At 41.7% G+C, this 22,248-nt stretch overlaps 1 protein-coding gene across 10 annotated transcripts in view; it reads right to left on the bottom strand.

Annotated features, from left to right (window-relative positions):
* The window catches only part of tp63 (tumor protein p63), a 46,236-nt gene that overhangs the window by 6,023 nt on the left and 17,965 nt on the right, over positions 1-22,248 (bottom strand). For 4 of the 10 annotated variants that reach the window (XM_051377954.1, XM_051377950.1, XM_051377952.1 and 1 more), the window contains exons 2-9: positions 20,502-20,636; positions 20,280-20,409; positions 8,911-9,168; positions 1,573-1,759; positions 1,353-1,468; positions 565-674; positions 332-468; positions 42-124 (exon numbers count right to left, since the gene is read on the bottom strand). In XM_051377954.1, coding sequence (XP_051233914.1) covers positions 42-124; positions 332-468; positions 565-674; positions 1,353-1,468; positions 1,573-1,759; positions 8,911-9,168; positions 20,280-20,409; positions 20,502-20,636 — 1,156 coding nt within the window. Of the gene's footprint in view, positions 1-41; positions 125-331; positions 469-564; positions 675-1,352; positions 1,469-1,572; positions 1,760-8,910; positions 9,169-13,907; positions 14,083-20,279; positions 20,410-20,501; positions 20,637-22,248 lie in introns of those variants that run through there. The other 6 variants (XM_051377951.1, XM_051377955.1, XM_051377959.1 and 3 more) reach the window with 3 other exon arrangements.

Raw genomic sequence — 22,248 nt, forward strand, 5'->3', positions numbered from 1 at the left:
TGTTTTGAAGCAATTCCCTGAAAAAGCAGAGTAACACTTACAGGCAAACAAAAAACCTCCTCATCTGTAGATCTTCTCTTCTTGATGTTGGAGATCTGTATGCCATGGGAGACCTGGCGGAAGGCTGAAACAAGAGGGGAGTAAAGTGTGAGTACCACTGGCTAACGTGCTGAACAGTTAGTCTAAGCCAGAGCAGAAGGGGGAAACAAGCAAGGGAAAGAGTAGCAGAGAGTTGTGTTAGTGAATGCAGCGGCTGAGGGTCCTCGACACAGGCAGCCTGTCGGGTAAGACCAAAGCTTGTCAGCCCACCACCAGCCCCAGCCCTACTTACGGCGCTTCATACCGTCACTGGTCTTTGTGGCATCCGTTACATGCTGCTTGCGGATGCTATCCTCGTCCGCCTTCCGGTCTCGGCCCGGGCAGGCGCAGATCCTGGCCTCGAAGCACCGGCGGCCTAATACCTGACCACTGGGAGAAGACAGGGACACACAGCGGGTCAGAAACAGTCCCGCCGCTGCACTGGAGGCACGGCAGGCAATCACTGAGGGTGAGGGTGTCTCTTACTCTCTGGTTTCCAGAGTGACAATGATGAGAATTGGGCGTCTGTTCATTCCACCCACGCAGCTCGAGTTGCACATGAAGTTGTACAGAATGGTGGTAAATTCTGTCCCCACCTGAGAAAAGAGGACAACACTGACGGTGAGTGGCATCGCTGGTTGACACCAAAGAAACAGTTTTCTTCTCTAAGTTACATGCACAGACACAACATGGTTAAACCTGCATCTAAATCACTCACTAATAAGAATTCTCTATTTAGGTTTGTAATGCAGCTTTTTTTTGGAGCACTTAGCGTAGTGGGAAACCAGGCTCTAAAGAGAGTTTTTGAATGTTTTTGGATAAAAGGACACATATCTTTTGTCATGCAGAGGCACACGTCTACTTCTTGAGCATATGCATGGCAGGGAAATCAGGTTTCTCCTGCTTAACACTGGTTTTAGAGTCAATTACAGCTGCACAACAGAGCACAGTTTAATATTTAGACATTATTTAAACATCACGGCCTACTAAAGAAGAGTTAAAGCTTATAAAGGGGACACTTGAACTAGAATTATGGGGTTTAAAATATTAGAAAAATAAAAGACAGACAAACAGGACTATTTCCTTCTGAGGCCTGCATTGAGGTGGAGTAGTGTTCATACTGAGGGGCATTAGGGGACTGAGTGGCTGGACGTTAGAGGCCAGGCTCTCAGAAGGGCTCTGTCACTGCTCTATCTGTCAGTGCAGTCTGAGGTGGTGAGGTGTCGCTGACGGGGCATTCAGCTGGCCTCGCTCCATGATGACAGACAGCTCACCTGGGGAGGCTCGTAAGGAACTAATACGCTCTGTCTTCCAGTGATGGTGTCCTCCACGTACTGGGCGTGGTTGTTTCCCTCCACGCGGATCAGGTGGCTCGGAGGAGCTATCTGACCTGGAAGCCGGAGGAGTCGTGTGATTAAATGTTGACAGCAAACAATGGTCACTGAGGTGATACATGGGGCACAACTTAGTCTTCAATAAATTAAAAGAACTGACCGTCATTGAACTCGCGGCTCAGCTCGTGGTTTGGGCAGCGTTTCACTACCTCGGTCACATGTTCGGCTTTCTTGTAAACGGGCATGGCTCTGATAACAGCCCCCTGTGGTGGGGTGGTCAGGACTTTGATCTGGATGGGACATGTCTTGGCAATTTGGCAGTATAACTTCTTCAGGTCTGTTGAGTACTGGAAAAGAGAATTTACAAGAAAAAAAAAATTATTAAAACTGCAGATAAATCGATAAAAACAATATTTACTGAGAAAAGTTCAAACTGTTTTGAGGCTTCAAAACATTTTTGCCTAAATTTTAAAAGCACAGGTCGACCTCTGTAACACCTGTTGCCTGGACTCTGCACTTCTGTTTCCCCCTGAAGCAAAAAGGGTTAAAGACAAGACTGTGATTATGACCTACTTAAATAAACACACACACAACTTTTGGTGCTACGGGTGTGTATTGGGCAACCTCAAAGATGTCTCGCTGAGAGCCTCTGGGACTTCCGAGGAGCGCCATAAAATGGACCCCTCCAGCAGCAATTAAACTGGGCCTGGCTTTCATCTTCAAGGGAGGAGTATTCTGCTAAAGCATCTGATGGCCACTCATCATACAGAACGAAGGTTCAGAAGAGGGAACACTACACAAGGTTGAGTGCAGTTTTCCTTGTGGGGTTGGATGAAAATGACTCAGTTTTTAGGAGTTATACACGATCCATCAGCGATGGCTGCTCACACAAACTGGCTCAAATTCAAGTTTTTTAAGCCAGGAGTCATGAATAATGAATGTACCTTGATCCCCTGGCACTGTTAGAATTGATAACCAGTAAGCCATCAGAAAGACTGAATTGTTACTAATAGGCATAACCCAACTGTGTAAACAAACCATTCAAATCAGTGCTGTGTAAGCACAGCCTTAAACCCTCTATGTGCAGGAGACACTGGGTGGAGGGGGAAATTTTCCTGTCAGGTTCATTTCTTAGTGAAGAAAAGTGAACATTGTGAAAACTGCTTGGGGCTGTGTTGGAGAACAATGCAACATAAAATTCCACCTCTATGAAGTGCGGTTGCAGAGAAAAGGAGCTCATCCCAGTACCCGTCTGTGCTGACTTTAAATATTACACAAGCTTGGCACGGACATTTTCTGCTCTGCTCCCCAGGCACAACCTTTCCTTTCATCAGGACAAACCCAAAACAGTACCTCTCGTTCCCATACTCTCGCTCACAGAACTACACATGTTACTGCTGTGCATTTTACCCAGAGATTGGATCCACTAATAAAGGCGGGTTAATAATAACCCAAATTCTCAGCTACGCTCCTTTCCTCAAGTGACCTCATTACAGACTGTACATGCACAGGATGAACTGACACAGCACTGCATACTGCTGCTAATATTCACTGCTAGAAAGTTAAGATAATGTTCAGTTTTGAAGCAGGCAGTAAGGTTATACTAATAAAATCAGTGTCAAGTGTTCTAATTTGCCATAAATACATCAAGTTAACATGATAATGACTGATGAGCACAGTTCAAGCTCTGGGACATGTACGTCAACACAATGACTGAACTGACTCTTCCTTAAAATCAAAGCAGCCTTCCAAAAAAAAAAAAAAAGCCTAAGATGAATGGTTGCAGTCGTCCCCTCGCTCCTAACCTGATACTCCCCGTACGCCTCTGTCACTCAGCTAAATGAGGTGGAGAAGCCAAGCAGAGAGATGGGGGAAAGAGCAAAAGAGAAAGAGAGGGCAGCGGATTATGAGGCAGCAGAGAGAAAGAGAGATGTGCTGTGTAAAGGGTCAGTACGTAGTGTTTTGAATAATTACATGGTGCTGGTTTTGAGTAGCTGAAGGCGAACACAGCACAACTCAGAGCACTAAGATCTAATCAAAGCTGTTAGAGGCATAAAACCAAAGTTTGTTTAGATCATACCCTACTGTCTCAAACTAGCACACACACATACGCACACACATAAACACCAGAGAACCATCCCAGCCCTGAAGCTACAAACTTTAAGCACACAACTATGTGCCGCTAGTGCTGTTTGCTCAGCAGTGAGAGCAGGAGCTGCTGCTGAACGCTGAAAGCAGCACGGCAACTAAAGCTAACACTGTTCAGGGTGGAGGACAGCCAGTTGACTGATGGGATTCAGTGGCTCACACAGGGTGCGGTGCTCAGGTGTTAACATGTAATTATGAGCCTTTCATTGGTCACAATGTGAATTGCGCAGCCAAGGAACACACAGTGCACAATACAGAGCTGCTTAATCACAATCATTTGAAAGAAAACTGTTCTAAAGTGTTTGCAAGAACCACACGTGACACATTTGCTTTCAACTGGCACATATGGCAGAGGGGTGGAAGAAAATAGTGAATGACCTGAAGTGGCTCACAACCTACTCTGACTGCTGCTGTAACTCTGCTGGACAAAACAAAATAACCCACTGACTCCTCTGTAGCTTGGATGCTGCTGTAATAATGAAAATATGTTCTTATGATAATCTGACTGCATGCAACATACAATTTGTTCTGATGCTTTTACAGTGCTGCATGTGTACAATTACTTTCTAACACATGCAACACTTGAACACACAAACACCACACACACACACTTCCCGTTCAGCGCAGGTTGAGGCAGGCCCACAGCTGTAGCGTTCTTTTCTCCCTGACAGGCGCTGCGGGCGCATGCAGAAGTCAAGTCCTGACAAACATCAGGCCTTAAACAAGCACTGTTTGGCGCCTCTGGTCTTGTCTTCTTCATACCTGACATGTCATGTCATGCCTAAAGCTTCTCCCAAACCTGTTTAATTCAACAATAACGCAAAGGCTTTTTTTCCCCTCCTCTTTTCTCTGAAACTGAAGTAAAACACCTGCTTCCTGGGAGAAAATGAATATGGGGTAAAATGTAAAGCTCTATAGTATAATTACCATTCTCTATACTTTATTCTTAAAAAATAAAAGAAATGTTATGTTGCAGTCATCAGCACCAATCTTGACCACACAATCTCAGTGATGACACCTGTCCCGAGGCAAACCTGTACACTGACATGTGCCTTAATTTTATGAAGCCAGTGCTGAGAGAGTCCAATATGCATCTGTCACTCTTGGGATTAACCGTTCGGACCCTTGTCTTCAAAAGCAAATGACTGTAACTACAACTGAGTTCAGTGCATTTGAAACCGAAAATAAAAGCCAACGGATGGGGAGACATGAAGAAAAAAAATCCTTCATCCTTTTCAAAAGCTGAAACTTATTTTTAAATCACTAAAATGATTGTGATGTTTTCCTTGAAGGAAGCATTGAAGCTGCAATCATGTTTGTTTTATTCTAAAGTTCAGTCATAACTCTACAGTGATTTCTGTTTTGAAAGGATTTGGTTAGTTCTGATCATTTTCTCCTGATGACAGACTAATATCTTTTCTTGTTTTCATACAACTACAGCATGATCCTGTTTTCTGTTGAGGTAAATCATCGCTGCAGGTATGTGTATAGGGTTGTTTGTTAGGGGTAAAAAAGAATCTTGTAATCTAAACTGTAAGAGAATGGGCTTTTCCACACCAATTATGGCGAAATCCCATAGCCCATATCATAAAAAACCTTTTCAACTCTACCTTTTTAAAAAATTTCCCCTCTACCTTTTCCCATCTGTAGCTTTTAGGGCTTGTCTCCCTGTGATGGGCGAGTCGTGACAAGCTTCTTGACACAAACAAGTCTCAGCCCCATCTCGTGAGGCGTGGGACGGGCCCGCAGATGTTCCAGGGGCAAGCTGCGTCTTGCCGCCTTTCGCTAGAACACTCTTCTCTTTGAGCATTCAAGGGCTCTCCTCCTCCTCCTCCTCCTCCGCCTCCTCCTCCTCCTCCTCCGGCGCAATGTGAGATGCAACCATCAAGCTTAACTCTCTCAAAAAGACAGAGCCCACTCCAAGAGCACAGGGTTCAGGAAAGAGGCACACAGTATTTACACAAGTATTATCTACAGGCCCTCAATCCATTACTGTAATCCCCCGAGCTCTACAGCGTCCCAGTGATAGCCCACACCATGACATTCCTCTCCTTTGACTACGATATGTGGTGGCAGTTAAAACACATGGCAAACACAACCAATCTTCAGCCTCACAATAGCAATCAGTAGCCAACAATGGCGGCCTCATTTGCAACACCCCATTAATTTAGTAAAGCAAAGAAGATAAAACATCTCTATCCCGTGTATTCATTTGACCTGGCCGAGTGTTTTTTTTTTGTTTTTTTTTTGACTGAATGATAAAAGCGGGAGCACCATGCCGACTGTAGGAGGGCCAACAAGGAAACCGTGTGAGAGCAATTCTGGGAAATGTTGATGTGTTGTCTCTGTGTATGTGTGTGTGTCACAGTCATCCTAGACAGGAAGAGGTTAAGGTGTGGGTTAGGGATTAGGTGTGTCTCCATAAGAACAGTCATCAAAAAGCACAGTACACAGTCCACTAAGTCCCGTGGAAGATCCCACAGGCCTTCAAAAAGGGGGGCATTAGCGGATCTATGCACAGAGCAAAGCTGTGGCAGTGACATCTTTAGTGGCTCTGTGCCATCGGTCCAGCGGTCCAGCAGTTGAGCTATTGGGTTGAGATTATGGGAGCTTTGCGAAAGATCTCCTGAGATCAGGTGAGGGAGCCTCCTTCGCGATGGGAACCAACACTATAATCACAATTCTTTACAAGTGGGTTGACTGCTGCTGTAGACCACTCTCTATGAGCCATTATGGGAAATGAGCAGCAGCACAACAAAACAATGTTCACTGAGGCCGAATTGTGACAAATACTCTGGCAGGATTTAGTGACGGCATTTTGCAGTTACGTAAGGCATCTTTAGTGACTTTTAACCTAAATGAGAAAACAACTCTGAGACTGTACTGATATGTTGTTTGACTGTTTTTAGATGCAGTTTTGTACAAAATTAGAAACTAATAATTAAAGGATGTGAAGTGTGAGAGCCTTTCTGTAGCTCATCCACTAACACAGCGGACTAAGTTCATAATACATTTTATATTCTAATCTATATATCATGCAAAGACAATTAACTCAACATAGATGAGTTAATAGTGACAGGTCAGATGTGCCACCAGATATTTTGTATTACTACTTTTTGTATTATTACTCTGTTGATAATAAGTAAGAATCCACTACTTTTCCACGTTAAGTCAGACCAATCAAACCAGTCTTGCATCATGTGTTATGACTATGGGACACACTACATGCGTCTATGATGGGGATGTGTCCTAAAACCAGTGTGGCTCAGACTGTGGGGCGTGCCTCTCACAAACCACACTCTTACCTTCCTCACAGTTGCACAGCAGACAAACACTTTTGTTTTTGGACTGTGAAAATGAGAGGGATGAGTGAGGCAGTGTGGGAATTGGGTAAATGTCACAGTCCCACACTCGGCGTGGCCAAGGAATACAGTGAGATCGCCCAGCACTCCCTGACTTCAACCTGTTTACTTTGAAGGCACAGTGCATTAAATTCACTGCATTAAGCTCAGCAGGTTTTACTGCGGAGTCCCTCTGGACAAATCTGACAGGGATCACGTGTTATTTATAAATCTCACACTAATGACAGACCTTTTTAATGATCATTTCCATTTGAAATGTCTCATCCAAAGTTCCCATCTGCAAATACCTCACTGTAATGTAGGTCTATTATGTAAATTGGCAACATGTCACATATAGTCTAAGAAGCAAATCACACAACTGTGACATCTCAATTATTGCTCAGGGACCCTATTACATACAACGACAAAACCTTGTCTGAGGGTGACACTTCTGTCACCTACGATTGTCCGCTAGGGTGCATTGAAACACTGAACTTGTAGTTACAGTGTCTACACACAGCAGTGCACATCAGACGCATAAACAACTGAGCAGGTGGGGCTCTGATGCAACAGCTGTCCCTCAGCCCTGTCACACATAATGACAGAGCAGGAGGAGCTGGTTGTGTAGGTTTACGGAGCATCACATGGTGACATCTAGCTGTGCAAGACATCACCACACCTGGACCAACTGTTGAGCCTGTTTACCTCTGTCATCAACAAAGTGCCAGTGAACATTACCCAAGTTGTGTGTAAACTGGAGTTTGAACATTACTAGAATGTGATCAGTAATTTTCAACATCCATGCACATTATTTATAGATCAAGGATCACATGTGAGAGATAAGTAAGACTTTGGTTAATGTGGCTTTTTAGTGAGATCATGCTTTTCAACTTTTTTTTCCACGAAGTGGAGTGTAATGTCTTAGCCTTAGCAAGAAATGCCTGAGGATTACTCATGATTTGAAGCTAATACATCTCAAATGACATTCTTTATTGCCAGATGTGATTGTGCAACACAGGACTTTGAAATTATGTGCACCTCAATCTGCCTGGAGCACAGATTGTCAGATAAGAAGTACCTCCTTAATCTCCATCCTGACAAATCACTGCCTCATATGATGACCTGTTACGATGACAGCTGGTGCATAAATGTTTCTCTGTGGGTCCGTATTTCTAATGACGAGCATATGCCTGCTCATATGACACACAACTCTGTTAAAATGAATATATATTTCAGACATATTTTGGTTTATCACCCAGTACCAAACAGTTATGGTACTGGGAATAATGACAACAGAAGGTCCACTCACAGCATATTGTGACTGACAACTTACCTGCCTCTGTGTGAAATTTTCCTATAGGAGTATAGTGACAGTGTGCCAATAGATACTCATGGGAGATTAAAATCTTGGTTAAAGGATTTAGGACTTTTGCTATCTTGTTGTGTAAAAACAACAACTCATAAGATCTGCTGGCTGCCTGGCAACTGCTCCCAGAGACAAAATAATCATTTTTACACCTTTGTTTTTGTACTGATTACACAAAAAGATATAACATGTTAATTAATGAGCCTTCCAGATGCTGGTACGGGAATTTTGTAACCTTTGGACAGAGCCAGGCTAGCTGTTTCCTAAGCTAACCCAAGCTAACTGGCTATTGGCTGTAGCTTTATATCTAATGCAATGGTTATAGATCTAGATAAGCAAATAAGTGTATTTCCCAAAAGATTAATCTATCCCTTTTAAAGGTGTTCACTCAGTACTCTCCAGGACAGTAGTAGATACCCATTTATGTGTATGTACTTATGTGCAGGAAACCCCTAGAACATGTTTCGGTTTTTCAAAAAGACCAGTGAAAAATACCCTAAATAAAAAAAACCCCACTGAATTAAAGATGCTAGTGTTACAAAGGCTAGATTGGCCCTCAATGCATCATGCAGTATTCAGTTTTTTTGAGGACTGCTCAACCATGAACTAGAATCACACCAACTTTGAAGAATTAATGTCTTACCGTCCAGGTGGCAGACTTTGCTGTACTAGACTGCTGGAACGACACATCAAAGGTGTGGGGCCCTGCATAATCTGTGTTGGATGGGATGGCCGGTGAGGGAGAAAGGGCATCAAAGGTAGAGCTGGGCTGGGCGTAGGGTGATGGGGCTGTCACGTTGTTCTGTGCATGGTCGTTGTTGTAGGGGCTGGTGGAGGTTGAGCCACCATTCTGAATGTTCTGATCCATGCTGTTCAGGAGCCCCAGGTTTGTATACTGCGACTGGAGACAAAATGGAGGGCATGGGGGGTGGGGGGGACAAAGGAATGTCTTCAGTCATTAGTGATGAATTTTAAGGTGCTTCAATCTGACAGGAAGGAAACAAATTGTTATTAAAACATGATAAAAATCTTTTAGTAACCGGTGTTCAGCTAACACCAAGATACAATTGGTAAGTTACTACATAATACCATAGTTTCAGGTAAAATGATGATTAAAAAATGTGTAAAACTGTGTTTAAAACAAATTTACCAATAAGAACACATGAAACTAATCAGAGAATATTGCATATCAAGTGAAGACTGAAGGTGGTGAAAGCTCACTACACCTGAAGAAAACATGCTACTGGAAGCAGAGGAAGTATCTGGTTTCCAAAAAAAGGTCCACAGTATAAGAGTAACATAAACCATCTTTCCTTGTGTTGTGTTTATGGCCTAGCTCCTCCCTGAAACCGTGTTAATAATCCTGAGATCATCAGCCTCAGAAATGCCTATATGGTAGAAATACAGAATCTGATTTTATAATTCGACCGCTCAAATTACCAGCCAAGCCCTAAGCTACAAACTGTGCTATCTCGCCCTCTGATTCCCTTTTCCACAGCCACAACTATTCAGACAGGGGGAGTGGAATTTAAATATCTGCCTTTAAAACAGGATGGAGAATACATCTGGGTCAGAGCCAGCCCCTTCCTGCTTGCTCCGCTTGCCATTCACCCCATTCCTTTCCATTTATAAATGGCACATTCCTGGACGAGGTGCCATGGCTCTCGCTCTTTAGACAGCCATTAATCTCTCCAGGGCCTCTTGTTTATTTCAAGCACGGCTGACCACAGCTGTCCGGCTCACACCCATTGCACTGCCAGGTGTTAGTGGTGTGCCAGATGACCAACAAAACACAGACTAGGTAGGCTATATAACTATTAATCACAGGTTGTGACTTATGAAGCAATGTTGCTGCTTTATTATATACAGATCCACAGACAGACTCACACAGTCAGACACACCTGAGAGAGGTCATCCGAGTCAACCTCAGCATACTTGTGCAACAGCGCCACAGGGTATCTAGCAGTTTGCATGAGGGGTCTCTGTGTGTGCGGCGCAAGGCTGCTTAACCCCCTGGAAACAATGACACCAGGGCTTATAAGAGCTTGTCCGGAGAACAATTATGCTGGGCATGCAGGTGTTAGGAGACAAGTGTTTGGTGAATGGAACACACATACACACACACACTCAGAAAGAAAGAAAACTCCACTCTGGTGGAGACCCTCAAGCCTTTAGCAGAGGCTTCCCCAAACACACGCTCCCTTACAATGGGCTAATTACACACATGCATTATAAAGGTTTAAACTCAATTGGCTGAAGAGCAGCCCTGTGCATCTGATCTCGGAGGAGAAAACGTGGGCGTGGTTCAAACTGGTGTGACTAAATATAACAGAGGCTTATCAGATACTCAGGAACTATTTATTTATTTTAGCCTATGTGAATGAAAAGAAGGGAAATATTCCCAGTTTTGCATGGGAACTAACAGGGTGACACAATTTCCTGTTTGGACAGTGTTTTCCCGTATATGATGAGTCAGCTATCATTATATCAGAGGGATTTCTTTTGAATTGTGGCGCAATAGAGTGCAGTGGCAGCAAAGCGCTCAGCCGTTCAGAGATGACACAGCCTCCCCCAGTACCTGATGTTTGCAGCTGCAAAGGTGGATGTGACAGGCACCAATTATCAATGTCAAATTATTATTCTAAAAGAAAGGTTGATGCTGGCCAGAGACCAATCACAGATAAAAGCAGGGGCATAAAGCAGAATGCCTGACATAGAGTACTTAACATTAAATACAGGGCCCTGGATAATGCTTCTCATGCTCTAAATGAATATAAGGATCAGGGATGAGGATAAGGCCATAATTGACCAGATACTGAGTCTCACCTAAACTCACCATGTTTTAATGTTTAATTGACTGGAAGTGGGATATCAAGCCTTTAAAAAAGGTTGTGCGAGGGAGTTTCAGGCCTTTCATCAGATCTTATTCCACTGTAATACAGCAACCATTTAATAACCACTTTAGCTGCTCTTAAAAATTCCTTCTGTTTATAGCCGACGCTGTGTTTAGGCCTCTGGGATATCAGGCGGCTAAGCAGAAACACGGTAAATCAGCAGCCTTGACATCCTCAACAGCCTTTAATAAAGTTTTTGAAAGGTTGTGCTGTCTGTTTGAGGCCTTCAAGCTAATTTCTTTGTCTGGGATAAATGCTAGGGTAAGCATTTGAGGCCGACAGGAAAAGGAGAACGTTGACCTTTAGAGTGATGGCCTGTTGATACAATGTAGGAATCTGAATTATCCAGAACACATATCAAAGACTTTTCATATACACATAGCAGCACTCATTTAAAATGTATAGTTAATGCCAACACAGTGGCATTTGGTATGGCATGCTGATACATTCAAATTACTTCTTGTCTTGTAGTTATTGCTAGGCCAGTGGACAAATGAATGACTTATTTAGAACATACCTCATTAATGGGTTCAACAAATATATTACATACACACATATATATATATACATAAAAACATACACATATATAAATATAGTATTACTACAATCATGCTCTCTGCAGCTAGTGGAGTGTGCGGTCCTGTTAAAACATGAATGTCTGCAAGGTCAGTGCAGTGGTTATGACTGTGTTTTAATGAACACGTTACTTTGAGTGTCATTAGCAACAGTGTCACTAAGTACCAAAGATTTTCTGATTTCTGTAATAATTGTGCAAGAAGCACATCTACTAGTAAAATGCTCCCCTTCTGCAAATATAACAGCCCCCCCCATCAACACCATGAATGTCATATTGTTGCATAAACTGTAAACTTGTTTAAAGACTGTAACACATAAAAATGTATCACTTATAGCTAAACATGTTGCTGCTACTGTTGGGTGGTCACAAAGTAAGCACTGATAAAACCATGGCTTGGATGACCAATAGATGACAGGAACCATGGAAAGACCTGGCCTGAGGGGGGAATAGTTCCCATTCCAGGCTCTCTGGTGACCTGCTCCATGTACTTTGGGCCAGCATACAAGTGCGTCTAGGGGACAGTGATGAGTGACCACAGGGGAGGGAGACATTAAAGGCTCAACAGGGTTGGGGGTTGAGGTGGGGCTGGGTGGGGGTCTATCTACACCTTATACCTGCTGGGGTGGGCAGAGCAGGTGATTGTATCTACATCAACACACCATTAAAGCAATTACGATCCTGGACTAAACAGCAGCGCCTGGCCAGCCACATTCTAATGGCTGCAGCGGCTCCCAGGAGACTGGGGACGGGGGAACCTGATACCTCACACACAGGAGGGATTGAGCTGGACACCACTTAAAGACCCCCTGCTCAACAACTTAAAAGACAGTGACCTGACACACCTGCTATCTGCAACCTGCAATCTGAGAATCTATCACCGCTCACTTGCTCAGCTTTAAGTTTGAATGCAGGATTTGGTTGGTAAAAAACACAACAAGAGAATGAGACAATAGTTTTACTAAATCAGCCAAGAAAAAAGAAAAATGAGAGCCGAGGCTAGAACACATAATGTATTTCACATAGATAAGACTTAGTGATAAACAACAGTTTTGTTTTTTAACAAACAATTCTGTTCTCAAATACTGTAAGTCTGACAGGGACAGTTTTTCTACCTGCTATTGTATCATTATGGTTAAACTGTATGGATGCAAAACCATACAATGACCAACATCAGAATACAGTGTTGCCTGATTAAAAAAACAAATCTGAAAGTAATTTCAGTACAAACTTGTTTTCATATTTAATTCACTTTAAAACTAAAGTGTTTAACATCGAGCTCTGCAAACACAGATCCATTAATCTTGATGCTTTTGCTTTTATTTTTTTATAAACTGAGAAATTATTGCAGATTAATGCATTAAAAACTTTTGTCTGTGACAGAACTGAAGAACATCAGATGTAAATGTCAGACATCTTGGAGAAAGACAATCGCTTCACAAAAAGCAAATGAAAACAGGAGTATCCTTCTCTATATTTCTTATCAAATAAATCTCAAAAATAATACCAGAATAGCTTCTAATCAATAAAATAACCTACAATATGGTGTTTTTATGTTTTCTTTTTAATTATTTATGTGTTCCTGAGCTTTTACATGAAAGGAACAGAAACTTCTCTGCAGAAAATCAAAACCCTCCAAAGCCTTCATGGAGGTCAGATTTTCAAACACGTAAATCACACAATCAACAACAATCAGACTCAAAGTAAATCACGTCAACTGACTAAATCCATGGCAGCCAGACAGCAGCCATTTCACAAGGAGGACAAGCATTCAAAGAGATTCTCCAGGTGTTTACATTCCCCTGCTCTCTGCCACACGCACACAGATGTGCACGCAAACACACACATACTGTCGAATGCAAAAACATCTTCCCCGCGTTAAGTCTTTTTTTATGGTAATCGCTACTTGATTAAAACAGGCTATTTATATTTTATTTTACTTAATCAACATTAGATGTCAGTGTTAAATCAAAAGGTATCCTATAATAAATGATACACATTTATGCAAAATTGTGTGATCATTTAGAACACTGACGAAAGATTTAGGTCCCGAAGTACAAGGCCTTTAACTCATATGTGATATTTCAGTAGTCCAATGGCGCTCTGGGGAACCAACTAAAGGAATGGGCGCAATGGCTGATGCCCCATCACCAGTTCCTGCGTTGGTCTTACCTCGCTGTAAGATGTGGTGGTCCCCGTCTCCAGGTACAACATGTTGGCGCTGAGGTTGAGCAGAGCTGCTGCTGTTTGCTCCACTGGCTCCAGGATTCCACAAATCTCTTTTCCACACTCTGAAGGAGTGATGTGGACTACAGATGCAAAGTGGACGAGCAGAAGCTTCTATAGGAATCTATGGGAAGGTCATATATACTGGGGAAGAGAGGGGAGGGGTCTAAGGAGCTACCTGTCCAATACCTGAGTCCACACCCATCCCCTGAACAAGCGTCTCCTACCCTTCCTTTGAGGCTCTGCAGGCGTCCTCAAAGATATTAGCTGAGTAGAGAATAACTATTTTGTCTTGGTAGCGGTGCTCAATATCAACTACAACAAAAAATATAAATGGTTTGATCATATGCTTGCATTTTCCTTACTCTCCCCAACAGCACAAAATACGACAATCTAAATAAAGTAGCTAAAAATACCGAAAAAAATGTAAACTTCAAATAATTTTCACCTAGGAACATTTTATCTTAATAGCAAGATCCTTTCATAATTTCTACTTGTGCAGTCAAAAGTTATTTAAATTAAGCCATTCAAAAGACATTTCATTTATCCCTGATTCCTCGTAGGTAGATGATATACAAAAAATCCAAATGGACAAATTCTATTAATGTGAATAATAATGAGAAAGATTTACAAATAAATACGAAAAACTCCATGAGGCCAGCGAGCCCCAGAGTGAGAAGTAGAGTCTGGGGTTGGGAAAGTATACCTACAGCAGCTAGTTAGCATAATAATTGCTCCCCTTTGCATCCCTTAAGCTATTCCAATGCAGAGCCCCCCAGAGAAACAATGTGACTCCTGTAGATTGCTTGTATCTATCAGAGATGACTGATGTAGATCTGTTTTGGAAACATGCATTGTGACACTGACCAGCGGGCTCTCTAGAAATGCGACAGCTGCATTAAAACTACCTCATGAATTTAAGAACGATTTGCCTTCATATATTTATGTTCCATTTTTCGACTGAGGAGCTGAAATTGCTGCATTTAGGGCCCAGTGGGCATAGAAAGGCCCTAATACGTTTATTGCATACTGTTGCAGTTTACAGCAGAGATGTCAGCTTGTTAGCGGTATTAAGTCTCCTAGAAAACACAGAACAATTTGCTAAACAAGCAAAAAAAATAGTAGCAAAAAAGTTAATATAAATTTATACTTAAAAGGTAATCTACTGTAAGAGCAATATGGAGTGGAGTAAGACTGCAGATGTGAACATGAGTGGATAACGCTGCACTGGGACATGATAAGGGAGGAGACTGGTCAGTAGGGTGCAAATCACTTCTATTACCACAGAGCCAGCGGGCTAAAACTCTTGCCCTGTGGTCAGAATGATTTGAAAGCTGTCTGAAAACTTAGCCACAACTATGACCTGAAGTCAGTGTCTCCAATCATCAGCCACACCCTGTGCAGGCCCCCGGGGCTATGAGCCTACAGGTCAGCCCGGCACAAAGGCAAATCAACACTTTAAAGAGCCCGATTCAATGGCCTCCCAAGGGACCAGGAGTCAGTGAAGACCTAGCCAAACCCTCAGAGCGTGATAATTAGTTTAGCTAAACAAACTTCTAATTATGTTAAAACAACATTGGCATCTGAAAAGAAGTTAGAGTACTCAGTGTTGGGGTGAGGCTGTAGTAAAATATAGAACAGTAGCCGTATTCAGGAGAGGACAGACTTAATATATTGGCTATATAATGCAGCTGCAATAAACTACAAAATTCAACACATATGTTAAACTTACATTACATGCAGTTTGCAATGCAATGCATGTTCTCATATAATTAAACAGAGAAGACAAAAACAAACCGATAATAAAAACAACCCTTACATGATGCTTGTTCATGGCACAAAATCATTATCGCTAAACCCCTAAACCCTAAACCTAGTTCACTGGTAACATATTGCCTGCCCATCATAAACTCAGTCACATCTCTATTAACTGCATCACCTCGGATGCTACAACGCTGAGAGGCTAAGCAGTGAGTCTGACCAGGCAACAGCTAAAGATCTGCAGATCCCTGGGCTCAGACAAAAGAGGCTTTACTAAAGTTTTTCCCTTTAAAGAGCCTGTTCCTTAAATCAGCTAGATTAGTTTAGTATCAAGTGTCAAGCTGCAGTGACTGCGAAGGCACAGACACCTGCGCTGAAAACAGTGTAAACTCCCATCCACACTGACAGACGCAGAGAGACAGAGCATCACTTGGGTGGCAATTCCTAAAACCCTCACAATCAACGGCCACCAAATCCTGAAATGCACCAGTGAGAAAAAAAAGAAGCTTAAGTACTGCTGCTTTTGGTAAAGCCTATTTACCTACAGAACAATTTCTGAACAATTTCAAGAATAGTTTTAAAAGGGAAAAAAGACCAACTGCAGTTGGACATGAAGAACTGAGTGATTTATCAGTCATCATCGAGTTTAAGCTCTTCAGACCGCAGCAGAGTCATTATTTACTATCAGGGTTATAGTTAATAGACTGTGTATCCACTGACGGTCAGGAAAATATACAGATTACAGTGTACCGCTGCAACCCTATCGGCCACAGGAGTATCAGAAACTTTGCAGGAGCTAAGGGAACTTACTTTAAACCTAAGTCTAGTTTTGGTTTCTAGGCCATGGGTTCTGCCTTCAAAAAAGTCTAACAGTGGTACTTTCCAATAGGCAAAGATCTATCAGGGTGGAGATTAAAGTAAGATTGAACATGGCTGATTGGTCAAGCACAAGTCACAAGACACATACATCAGACTGCAGGAAAGCACTGGTTGTAGCTAGCACTAACTTCAGGACTACATGGGATGTCTGTTTAATGTTAATGTTTAAATGACAGCTATGAAGATGTTTTCCCGACCGCTCTAATAATAAAATAAAATAACAAGAGGAGAAAAAGAAAAATATTAAATGCAACTCCTTTGTTTGTTTTACATACATAAAATGTACATACAATCTCTCTGCATGTTAGCAGTCCGACATCCTTTCAGACATCAGCCAGCAACAGTACATTTCAAAGTGTCGATGTCTTGTTTCGTGTAAAAATTACGTCTCAAACAAAGCCGTCGCTTCTGTTTGTTATCGGTCTAAATGCCACAGTTCTTCAGGTGCAGTGGAAATGCAACAGTAAAGAACAAAGGGGACTTTTAGCTCCTAATTTAGTTTAGTTAAGTTACTAGGGCTCATTAGTTCCTAGTACCCTTTGGTCAAAAAGGCCCAGAAACAAACCAAAACTAATATCCTAACCAAATCTTGTTTGTTAATTTTAACATCATTTCTGATATCAAAGAAGATCGTTTATCTCTAATACTGTTCTTGTTCTTGTGTCCTGCTTACTTCAAAATAAGGTCGTCACGGTACCAGAATTTAAACTTCAAACAATACTAGTATAAAAAACATTACTCCTAGGAACACAAAATTATGTAAATGAAATAACATGATATTTTTTTCCTTTAAAAAAATGTACCTGCACACAATGCTGGTACAGAGAGAGTCAATGAAAATACACCAACACATTTGTAATAATGTTAATAGTAATTAACATTGATTGAGGATCAGTTGATTGCCTTGGGTTGAGATTATTTTTTTTATTATAGCTTTGGTACTTTCAATACTATTGAACAATAGTATCGTATCGTTTTAAACATGGTGGTAAACAACTTTAAGCTTTTTAATAAATAAAACAAAACCACCTTTTTTTTACAACTGAAAACTCTCATGCAAGCACTGAATTAAAATCAATCAAGGTTAACTTGTTTTTTACTATAGATGATTATGGGATTAGTGCTGAAGGATTTATTCATGCACCCTCTCAAAGGGTGTGACCTGTAAGTTTTTCAGTCGAACCTACCATGATATAATACTGCTGTATAAAAGTCTGAATTAAGTCTGGCCTAAGCTGCAAGAAAGATGTTAAAAAAATTTAAAAATCCAAGATAGAGGCTCATGCTGTTGCATCCCCACATCCAAAGCCAGGCAAGGTCTCATACTGAGTCACTGACTCAACATTTATTCAAGTGAACCGTAGCAAGAACTCATTCCTTGGTACTACGCCTTAAAACACACTTCTTAATGTGCTCGAGGCAAACTGGTGGAGCATCAAAAAATAAAAGAAGAGCTTATTGTGCTCGGGCATTTAATGCGCAGGCTTACTTTGGATTTAATACTGTAAGAGTCCCTAATGAATAATCCAAGTTGAGCTTAAAGTTGTGCTTCTTGTTACTCAACTTTACAGTAAAACTAGTGTAGTTTGGGAGGTAGAGCTACCTAAAATGTCTGCTTATGCAGACAAATAAAAGGCCAGATGGACTTACTTTTCACATACTTTTGTCAGGTAAGGTGGATGTAATGACGAATAAAGAGTGCTTTCAAAATAACAAAGAAGCTACATCCGATGCTGACATGACAAACGGAAATGATTGCACCACAACTGGCAGATTCTTTTCAGATGACAGCATTAAGATTCGATTTATATGTTAAACTTGGGAAACACTAATGAAAACTTATCAGCTGCTGAGATGAAGAACAACAGCCATAAGACACACAAAGGTGTGGTGAAAAAAGTACGAATCCAAACACAAACATGTAATTAGATCTCAGAGAAGCTGTGTGTTGATTGAGTTACTCTGTTCTTTAAGTTGTTTAAACTCTATCCTGTCTGTGAAAAGGACTTCTGTCCCTCTGCTCAACACTGCGTCTTCCAGGCACAGCTGATCAGAGCTTTATCTGGGTGTAAAATCAGCTGTTTGGGGTAGGATATAGCATTTCTCCTGCCACTATTTCAGCTACATTCCTTCATGTTATTCTACCCTCTGCTAGCTCCCCTCCTCCCCCCTTGTTGCCACCCCCCACCTTTACATATGGAAGATGCGTACTGATAGATGAGAGCAGGGACCTCTGCAAGTGAGGCAGGTGCTGCGTTAAATTGTTGCCCTGCAGCTACAGAAAAAAAAATCCAAAAGAAAAAGGAATTTCAGATTAAACATAAACCCTACACAATACAAATAAGTCCCCCAGGGCACTAAACAGTGAGCTGCATTCTAATGACTCATGAAAGAGGCACACCTCCACATGGGTGGAATAGGATGGGGGTAGGGTGAGGGTAGTTTTTGCCCACCGCCTCGTTCCATCAAAACAGACACTTGACTTGGTAAGAACGATCAGGGCTTGGAGATTGGCAAGCCGCCATGGCAGCGGGCTCTTAGCCCCACACGGATGCTGCCCGAGTTGCTGGCGTGCCAATCAACGCACCACGCCCCTCTTTGGTGTAGAGGAAAGTGGGTGGTGGGGGTGGGGCCATTAATCACCAGTTCAAGAGAGCACAGGCCCCCTTGGGCGATGCGCAGGGTAACATTACTCAGCTCCTTGAACAAAATTTTATTTGCTATTTTTTTCCACCCTGGCTGGACAACAGCATTCCTGCACTGGGAGGGGAACATGCACATCATCCCTCAGTAGCAGAACTGACAAAGATATGTCCCTTATAGGTCAAACACAAGGGAGTTCATACAGTGCATCGATTTATACACACATCTAATACCAAACAGCTCTTATTTACTTGACTGCACTACAATGTGAATATCTGGTCTGTGTAATCACAAGAAGCAAGCTCACAATCGTACTTCATGCTCAACTCAAATTCCACTACCTAAAGCACATCATCAGGCCTGTGACTGTCTGAATGCACAGTCTACCATCAACAGTCTTTGAGAGGGGCCACACAGGTCAGGCACAACTTAAGATGGAGATAACAACAGATCATCTCAAGGTAAAAACAGATAAACCAGCCCTATTCACTGGCTGTTGAACTGCTCTGCACCACATCTTCACAACAGTCCTGGGGAAATTCCATTGTTAATATGAAAATTGAAAGTAAACTCTGTATTGTACAACCTATGGAGTTTACCACTGGAAGTCCCATTAACTCACAATGAAAGTAATCTCAGATGGCGCATTTATTTATCAGCCACAACTAAGAATAAGCACATACAGGAATAAAAATGGTGTAACATTTCAAGATACTAGTTGTTTTTGGTGAATGGCTCAGAGGGAAAAAGAAGCATTGTAACTAGCCTGATTAAGAAAGTATATTGCTTTATATCACAAGGCAAAAAACGGACAGGTTTAACTTTGGTCAAATATTTATAACATTTATGTTGATTATATTAAGGGAACTGACTCAGCACTAAATGAACTGGAAATCGAATAATAATTCTAAGCAAGTCATGTGATTTTGAAAATAATATATATATTTTATCTGTGATCATGGTGGGTCTGAGGCACCAGGAATTACCTTTGAAAAGTAAAATAGTTTTCCTTGAACAGCAAACCTACGTACTTACAGAAAGCGTCTCATCTGGCTCATGCATGGTAATGCAGTCCATACTGATCTGAATAGTGTTTCCTGCGGACCCATCAGCTGGACTGTCTGTGAAGTTCAGCTCAATGGGCTGGACTGAATGAATGGCAGATCTGAAACACAGAAACAGTTGATACACAATTCTTTTGTAAGTCACTATCTGTGTGTGTTTTTGCATTTATTTTCATGTGTAGTATTCACTTACTGGTCCAGCATATCAAACAGTTGGTTGAATACATCTTGGCTGAAGGAGTCAGTTGTCTGTGCTGACTGATTCTGGGACATTGTGGTGAGGAATGAGCTCTCTCTCCAGGACAAACGAGATGAAGGGTCCCTGAGTCTGCAAGGAGACAGAAGCAACCACAATCATATTCATTTTACGACTCATATTCCAAATTATCAATAGTTACTTTACTGTTGTCGTTTTTGAAAAAGGCACAACTATTTTAATAGGTAGTTTTTAAAAGTTGCAATGTCAGCAAACACTGAACATAAATGTTGACGTGCAGGGCTGAGATTTGGCCACCCAGCCTGTGCAGAAAGGGAGGAGGAGGAGGAGTCCTGCTGGCAGCCATTCATGAAGGGCGCTTCCATTGTGAAGAAGTCAGCCTGCATAATACTGAATATTTGTACTACACATAATGGTGATTATGCACCATTCAGACAGAGGCACTTTGACCTGCTCCCCTGAAACATTACACCTGTTTCAGAGCTCAGCCTGCCATTGTTCCTGCTGAAGTGGCGCACGCTGCAGTCTGAGACAGGCGGAATTCCCCCCACAGTCTATATGATAGCACTGCTGCAACTTCTGGTATGTGTACAGCTGGACGGGCTTGGGCGGGGGGAGGGGGTGGAGGAGATGGGGGGGCCATAATCTGAAGCTGGCACTATTTTAGGTTTTGGAATTCCCCAACACTGCGTGATGAATGATATTAATACCTGACTTACAAACACAGGCATATCTAATGATGCAAATAATTCAACTGGTGCAAGAGGTACACATGTGGGAGTGATGCATTTAGAATAAAGATTAACTAAGTTTGCGAACGTCAAACGGCATAAAAAGCGGATGGAATATGTACTTTACATCAAAATTAAAATAGTATATATTATTAAAATATATCATACTATTATATATTTTGCAATATCAGCACTATGTGGCGGCTTTGACTGCTTAAGAGGAGCAATGATGGGCAACTACTGGGAATTATACATTGCTGCTATCTTTATGTTGAAAACGGGACATGTATCCTTTTTGGTATTGTTGTCAAGCACATTGGTGAATATACTTGAATATACTCAAAGGAAGGAACATTTTGACAGAATAAATACACTCATATAGACCATTAAAGAAACGACCTAAACAGTGTATGCATTCAAAATTATTTGACTTCAATTTATTCATATGCCAGCTGACTAGTTAATGATGGAAACAAAAAAGCTAAATATTTTCTAATTTTGATGGACCTGACAGCAACAGTTAACACTAGTTGTTTTGTTAACAGTATAAACAAACTACATTTTCACCAGCAATTAATTACTGGGCTGAAGTTACTTAAAATATAGCTAATGTTAGTTAACTATAGCTAGCCTATTTAGCAAGAGTTAGCCATGTCATTATAATGCCAACTAGCTCAGTTCTCCTCAGCTAGCCTAGATATTATTTTAGATATTATTTTTCCATAACTTGGTGTCTCTCCTGCACAATTAGCTCTGGCTGCTGGAGTTTATTGTACCAACACACATTCTAGCAGTAAAGACACATTACCTTCATTGTCAGGAGTTAAACTATAATGCTGTTTGAGTTTACTCGGCTTGCCTTCAAGGACCTTGTTCATTGTCATGGTAACCAGAGTGTCGGGAGCACAGATAAAGATGGCGACTGATTTTATGTTTGTAAAACCTCTAAAACAAATCGGGTTCATTCAAATGTTGCAACATTTTTTACAAAA

This window comes from Dicentrarchus labrax, unplaced genomic scaffold (genome assembly GCF_905237075.1).
Source record: "Dicentrarchus labrax unplaced genomic scaffold, dlabrax2021, whole genome shotgun sequence".
NCBI lineage: Eukaryota > Metazoa > Chordata > Actinopteri > Moronidae > Dicentrarchus > Dicentrarchus labrax.